A 7,800-nucleotide genomic window follows, 5' to 3' on the forward strand; every position below is an offset into this window, starting at 1 on the left:
CTCAAGTATTGTACTAAACATTGTACTGACATTGGGTTTAAATAATAATAAAAAAAATTACTTGGATCAAGTGAATTAGAAATATTAATTTTAATAAACCAACTTTAATCATTTTACTTTAGTGATCAGCCTTTACTTTAATTTTTGTTTGATTTAAGACAATTCAATAATAAAAATTATATCAATTGTTGGATGGGTTCTTTGAGTATACAAAATATCCTTATTTTTTTCCTGTTATACCTGTTTTTTTTTTGTTTTTTTGTTTTGTTTTTGTAAAGATGATCCCTATGCGAGTGTAAAACTCGTAAAAGCCACCCTGTGGGCGATTCCAGTAAACAAACACCAGTTCTGCATCGGGTCAGAAAGAATGAAAAAGAAAAGGAAGGGAGGTTACCTCCTGCCAATATAAAGCAGTCTCAGACAGCATTCGCTTCCAGCATCAAGAGTCATTCTCTAAAGAGAGGATCACTGATACAAATGGAGCTTTTTCAAGTCTGCGGATTCTTCGTTTTCATTGTCTTCACCGCGGCTCAGGACCCCACCGACAGGTAAAGATGAAGGACTCACCTGGAGAGCTTAAAGTTCTTCTGAGATGTTCTTGTTAATTTAAAAATACAAATTTGAAATTGTACAAATAAAGATGTGATACCATATTTTCCGGAGTATAAGTCGCTGTTTTTTTCATAGTTTAGCCAGGGGAGCGACTTATACTCAGGAGCAACTTATTTGAGATTTTTTTTTAAACATTATTAGGCTCGTATTCATTGTTTTTCCACAAGCAACCAGTTTTCCTTTAGCGGAGGGTGCTGTATTTTCTTCTGAGAGTCCCAGAAGAAGAAGTTTCGTCCAAAACAAACACGGAAACGGTCATTCATGCAATTACATAGATACTCGTTCAATTATTGACAGATCAAACTCTGAGTCAGTGAACTCTGAGTACTCTGAATTTGTTATACCTGCTTCTTAATTGCTTTCCTCTTAAATTTTGATATTTTTCTCCTTTGCATCGAAGCCTTATTATTCTTCTTTTTATTTTTTCCCACGGGAAATATAAAAGTGCGACTTATTTATGGTTTTCTTTTCATGATTAGACTTTTTTTTACTTCTGCGACTTATACTCCAGAAAATATGTTACATGAATGACAAGGACAGTCACATTACATAATCTTTAAAGGAACTTTTTTATGGTTCAAGTATAATCAATAATCACAATTCAAAGTTATAATAGTTTAGTTGGTTTAAATCTCTTTTAAATCATTGAGCTTGAATGTAGTCTTAATGTTGTTTCTGGTCTCTACAGACCCGATCCTCGACCTTCTTACCTCCTGCTGGCTCCCCAAACCCTCCAAGCTGGAGTCCCAACCAGTTTGTCGGTCAGCATTCTGGACAGAGAGCTGGTCATTGTGTTAGCCCAGATTTTTTATGGCAAACAGCTCGTAGCGACAAACTCTACAACGGTTAAAGGAGGTACGTCATCTATCCGTTTCCATGACGGTCTTTGATCTTTAACATACGGTTTAACATAAGATGCTAACTTTGATTTGCAAGGGTCAACCGGAATGCTGACTTTACCGGTGAGTACTGAAAATGTATTAAGAAAATGATCAAATTTAGAAAAAAAAATCTCTAAATATGATTCTGAAACAGATGAGCAACAATGCTAGAATGTTTGTTTCTCCTGCAGGCGATTGATGGCGACCCTAACAACAAATACTCCTACGTCCTGGAGGTCAAAGGTTACGTGGGGAGATCCTTACTGTTTTCAAACTCAACAAAGCTGTCCTTTGACCTGAAAGGCTGCACCACCTTCATTCAGACTGACAAACTTAACTACCTTCCGGGACAAGTGGTAAAGATTAGAGCAGTGTCCGTCCTCTCTAATGGAAAGCCTGCGAACAGCTCGTTGAACGTCACGATCACTGTGAGTGCAGCGTCTGGAACGCTGACGATGACGAAACTCACACTGAAAATCACCCAGAACCCATATTGTCTTACTTAGTGTTTTTAAAACGTAAAAAGATGCCTCAATTTTGGTTTTTTAATATTTTTTCTTGTCAAGGATCCTCGTGGGAACTTTATCCGGCAGTGGCAGAACCAGAAAAGCACTCTGGGTGTTGTGTCCACAGAGTTTGAGCTGTCTGAAAACCCTCCTCTGGGTGAGTGGACAATCATCACCCAAGTCAAAGTAAGTCATTAAATTATATACGGAATGATAAGTGAATTTCTTAAAAAAAATAATAATTAAGCCCCCTTATTTTTTTCATTTTCTAAAAAGTTCCCAGTTTTAAGAAAAAAATCCCACAACCTAAGTGTCTTAAAGTCATTTTTCATGTTGATCTGAAGCCTCCAAAATCTCCTCTGAGGGGGCGTGGCTTTTAGTAGCCCCACCCCTGATACGCCCCCTTGTCTGATTATGATAGCTCTAGCATAAATCTTCACAATTTTAATAATATACCATTATTTGAAAAAAGAAATACTGAAAAAACCCTGAATTTTCTTCATATTTGTCCTCCATCATGAGTAAAATGCTACAAGAACATGTTAAAATCACCATTTTCATTGGAGTTGGTTTTAAGCTCTGTTGCTCAGAGGTGAAAAATCTACTTTTTAGATGAAAGTGATTCATTAGGAAATGAAGATCCCAGATGTGGAAAGAGAACTGCTGGTGTTGGTGCAATGTAACAAAAAAAAACATTTTCATCAAATAAATTCTTGCAAAAAACAAAAAATCTCATTTTCTTACAAACATTAAATGACCGGATCTTCTCTTTTCTTCATAGGGGGTACAAAGCACAAAGAATTTCTTTGTGGCTCATTATGGTATGTCCTTGTTTAACAACAGACCTCTGAAGCTGCTTTGATTTTTTTTACTAAAAACGTTTTTTTGTTTGCAGTTCTTCCTCGATTTGCAGTTTCAATCGAAGCTCCAGAAGTCTTCTATCGTGGAGATACTTTGAAAGGCTTCGTTACAGCAAAGTGAGACTCTTAGTTTGGTTCTGCTGACGAGCTGATCACCATGTTTGTGGATGAAATGTAATATATATTTATATTTTTTAATCATCTCTCAGATACTCGTACGGGAAGCCTGTTCAAGGGCAGCTGAACTTGACTTTTATACATCATGTTCCTTTCGGTACGGAGGTTTACAGTGAGAGCAGAGAGGTGGGCATCTCTACCATCTATATTCTTTTGGTGAAATTTAAATTAAAAAATAGAAATATAAACTTAATTTTGTGCTTTTAGCTTTAACAATAAAACATATTTGGTCTTTAGAGGTGTTTTATTTTGGACACATAAACTGCATGAACATGAAACTAAAAAGTTGACGTTCATAAACCTCTTTAAATATAAATTATTCTTTCTTCCCTGTTTAGATTGATGGAATGGAAGAATTCACTTTCGACTTTCCCTATTATTACCCAACGTCTTCTCAAATGATGTTCTCCAACGAGCAGATGGAATATCTTATGATTGAAGTTCAAGTGACAGAGTTTCTGACAGGTAATTATTTTGTTTAAGCCTCAGATCAGTGACTGGACCTCAGGGTATCCTAATCTCTTTTAAAACCATCGGTGCTCATTTAATGAATGCAGAATGATAGCAGGTGGATGCGGTTCTGGCAAAGATATCCAATTAACCACCACAAAAACCTTGAATAGGTCATATCATGAATTCACATAAACACACACGGGGTCATGCAAGACAACACATATTGATTATAATTTTTCTACATGACAGGAGAAGATGTGCCGAAGATTTTAACATGAAATTTTAGACAAAATCTTCATTTTTCTCTGTTCCTCTCTGCATTATTACACATTTCTACTGTTATTGCAGTTAATTATGATGTGTTTTTTAAATGTTTGTCATTTTTCAGGTTTGACTTACAACGACTCAATGAAAGTTTCTTTGACAAACCAAAAATACAAAATTTTATTTGAAGACGTTCCTAAAACACTGAAGCCCTCTGCAAACTTTACTGCAACGGTAAGAATATCTAATTTAATTTAATTTAATTTAATTTAATTTAATTTAATTTAATTTAATTTAATTTAATTTAATTTAATTTAATTTAATTTAATTTAAAATTTAATTTTAACTTAATTAATTTTATAACTGAATTGAAATGAATTTAAAAATTAATTGAATTTATAATTTAATTGAATTGACAATTTCAATTTATCATAAAATAATTTAATTTATAATTTATTTAGATTAAATTTTTTATTTAATGTAATTTATAATTAAATTTATCATTAATATTTAAAATAATGTAATTTATAATTTCCTCTATAATTTTATTCATTTAATAATTTATTTTATTTTATAGTGTAATTTATTCATAATATAATTTATTTATTAATTTATTTATTTTATATGATTTATTTCATAATGTATTTTATAATATAGTTTATTTTATGATTTAATTTATTTTTAAGTGTAATTATCATTTTGTTTTTTTTTCTATAATATAATTTATTTATAATATAATTTATTTTACAAAATTATTTTATTTTATGATGTAATTATTATATAATTTAATTTATTTTACACTTTAATTCAGTTCAGTTTAATTAAATTTTTTTTTTTTTTTACTTTATTCCCATTTTTTGCTTGCTACTTTACACTACACACTTAATGATAAGAATAAAGATTTAACCTATAAAGCTTGTGTTTTTCTTGTAGATTCCTGATATTCTTTGTTTTAACTTACCCAGTTAAGATTATCGACGTATAATGACCAGCCACTGTCGCTGGAGGATCAAAGGAAGACGGTGGAGGTGTCAGTGATCCAGAGGATGGAAACATGGTGGTACATGAGGATGGACGCCATGGAAGCAAACTCCACAGAACCTTCAGAGACGCTTCCGGAGGAGGTCCCGCCCAAAGACATGGAGCTTCCTGTTCCTGCAGATGGAGTCGTACCTCTAGACATCCAGGTCATGAAGGACACTGAGCTGCTTATTATTGACGTAAGTGACGATGTTTTGTTTTGCTTTTTGGTTAAAAGAAATGTAAAAAAAATACATATAACTGTCATAAACATATTTTATATTTCATATGCCCTTTGCTTTTAGTTGCTAATAACTTTTTCTTTAAAAGTCATCCTCTTTAAGGTTCCTTGAAGCTAGATTTTTTTTCCCAGCGGTCTATATTTAAAACAAAGCGGGTATTACAGTCTAATGTGAAGTTGCATAAACTGAACAACAATTTAAACGCAGCACTTTTGTTTTTTCCCCCATCTTTAATGAGATGAATCCATCCTACCACAGGTGTGCCATATTAAGATCCTGATGTGACAGCATGATTATTGCACAGGTGTGTCTTATGCCTGGTTCACATTGGACGCAGAATGTCCGCAGAATCGCTGCAGAATGTGGTTCACTTCAGATGCAAAGCACCACGGTCCTCCGCGGAAGACTCCCGCCGTGCAGCGGATCGTTATCGCGTCTGGTCTATTTTGTGCATGAGCTGAATATTGCACTGACAAATGTAGGTCACACCAGACACTTAATGGTTACCTGAGTCCTCAGACCCCCCAAATAGAACAAAACGACACGTTTAAGAGTGGCCTTTAATTGTGGCCAGTATAAGGCACACCTGTGTTTTGATATGGCGCACCTGTGACGTAGGATAGATGATCTCAGCAAAGGAGAAATGCCGACTATCATTTGTGAATAATATTAATAATATTATTTTGTGTTAGAAAATGTTTCAGGTCTTTGAGTTTATGACATTAAAGATGACATTTAACTCTCCTAAAATAGAAAATATGAAGTTTTGTCAAGACATTTGAAATTTTATACACTGTATATATAATTTCAAATATATAATTCCAGCAAATGTTGACATCCTCTCAGTAAATTGTCACTAAATCATATATACAGTACTGGTATATAGATATATTATCACTATATCATATAAATGCCCAGCCTTTAAATGGACAAATCAGAGAGGCACACAGTTTGAACACATTTTTCTACCCCTGTTGTAGCGTAGCATTGATGACTGAACCTGTATGTGTTTGTCTTTAATTCTGGTGTGTTCAGGTTTCCTTCGGTGACAGTCAGAAAACTCTCCAGCTCCATCGAGGTTACGTTTCGCCCAGTAACTCCTTCCTGCAGATTCAGAAACCCTCTAAACCAGCAGAGGTGAAAGTGTTGTTTTATAAGTCAAAGTTACATACCGTAATGCTTTTATAATAACCATTTAACAATTAGAGTCATATCTAGTGTATTTTGAATGTATATTTAAAAATACTGCAAAATTATCTTCAAGTATATATAACATTTTTAAGTTTATACGATAGTTTTGAGGGATTAAAAACGGTTTATCTTTTTTATAGGTGGGGGAACCCCTTCGGCTAATTATTAACAGCAACTTTTACATGACGGATGTTCACTACTTGGTAAGAAACTACTTAAACTACTTAAATTGATCTCATCCTAAGTAGTTTCCATGTATTAATTCCATCCTTCTCCAGATCAAGTCCAGAGGTCAGATCGTTTCTGCCGGGACAACCTCAAGAAATCTGACTCTGATTCCAGAAGCGTCTTGGGGTCCTCTGGCGTGCATCATCGTTTACTGTGTGCAACCTGACGGAGAAGTTATTAATGATGTGATTCACGTGCCTATTGCAAACGTTTTACAAAACAAGGTAGTGTATTTTTGTAATCCATCCTATTTTTTAGTTAAATTGAGTTTATTCTTGTCAGTGTTTTAAACTTAATCAATTTAGAAATTTGGTGTAATTAGTTTTTCCTAATACATCAGAAAATCCAACATTTTCACAGCTGGATTTCCCATAGACACGTGATAATATTAGGATTTTTAATATTTATAAATTGGTTAAAACATTGGTTTTTTTTCTGGACTTTTTTGAGGTTTCTCTAAGCTGGAGCGGCTCTCCTAAGAAACCAGGTGAAGACGTCACCCTGAAGGTCTCAGTGGCAGAACCCGGCTGTCTGGTCGGGCTGCTGGTGGTTGATAGAGCGGCTGAAACAGACGCCATGAACGAGGAGATGGTAATCACAAAACTGGTCTCATTTTATGATAGAAAGATGATTCTTATTCTGCTTGCAATTTAATCACGTTTTGAAAAGACACAATACTCACAAACAACTAGAGTATTAGAATAAAAAGAAGTACTTCCTGGTCACATGTTTATAGAAGAGCAACAAGTTTAAATAGATCTAATGATGGAAAAACAAAGTTAACTCAAGTATATAGCACATGTGTCAAAGTCAAGGCCCAGATCATTTTATTTTATTGTTATTTATGGCCCGATGTTATCATGTGCTTATTTTTAACTTGTATAATTTTGACAAAATATATTTTTACGGAGATTAAAATATTGAAAGTTATTCATGGTTTAAATTGATTTATTCTGGAATAATATTCCTCTCTTTTTAAAATTAAAAGTAATGTTAAAAATTTACGTTTTTAAAAATGTAGTCTTAGTGTGTTCAATAAATGTTTATCTTGTTCGGCCGCAACCTCAGGTGTGGATTTTGGCCCCCTGTGGGATTAAGTTTGACACCCCTGGTATAGAGCAAAGTCAAAAATCCAACAAACTATTTTTTTAATAAATTTCTATTGTAGATAATGAAAGTAGCCTGCAATACTTTTTTTTTCTACCGTTTTCATGTGATAGCGACATCTACTATCTCGTTATAACGAGAAAACAAAATTTTTTTTGTTGTGATAATGAGATTACAAAGATTAGACTATACTGCAGCGTCCCTCTTTCTCAATGAGACCTAATCTGTTTCTTTAGTTTGAGGTTACCATAGGAAATAA

General features: G+C 33.8%; 1 protein-coding gene across 1 annotated transcript in view; it reads left to right on the forward strand.

Moving 5' to 3' along the window:
* The first annotated feature begins 6 nt into the window (after positions 1-6).
* Positions 7-7,800, forward strand: part of cd109 (CD109 molecule) — a 20,180-nt gene continuing 12,386 nt past the window's right edge. Inside the window, exons 1-15 of the mRNA XM_024291801.2 lie at positions 7-548; positions 1,301-1,467; positions 1,549-1,574; positions 1,685-1,921; positions 2,060-2,185; positions 2,781-2,820; positions 2,895-2,976; positions 3,069-3,162; positions 3,375-3,501; positions 3,878-3,987; positions 4,719-4,973; positions 6,051-6,152; positions 6,347-6,409; positions 6,485-6,658; positions 6,885-7,025. Coding sequence (XP_024147569.1) covers positions 478-548; positions 1,301-1,467; positions 1,549-1,574; positions 1,685-1,921; positions 2,060-2,185; positions 2,781-2,820; positions 2,895-2,976; positions 3,069-3,162; positions 3,375-3,501; positions 3,878-3,987; positions 4,719-4,973; positions 6,051-6,152; positions 6,347-6,409; positions 6,485-6,658; positions 6,885-7,025 — 1,815 coding nt within the window. The 5' untranslated portion in view covers positions 7-477. The remainder of the gene's footprint in view (positions 549-1,300; positions 1,468-1,548; positions 1,575-1,684; positions 1,922-2,059; positions 2,186-2,780; positions 2,821-2,894; positions 2,977-3,068; positions 3,163-3,374; positions 3,502-3,877; positions 3,988-4,718; positions 4,974-6,050; positions 6,153-6,346; positions 6,410-6,484; positions 6,659-6,884; positions 7,026-7,800) is intronic.

This window comes from Oryzias melastigma, linkage group LG24, assembly GCF_002922805.2.
Source record: "Oryzias melastigma strain HK-1 linkage group LG24, ASM292280v2, whole genome shotgun sequence".
Classification (NCBI taxonomy): domain Eukaryota; kingdom Metazoa; phylum Chordata; class Actinopteri; order Beloniformes; family Adrianichthyidae; genus Oryzias; species Oryzias melastigma.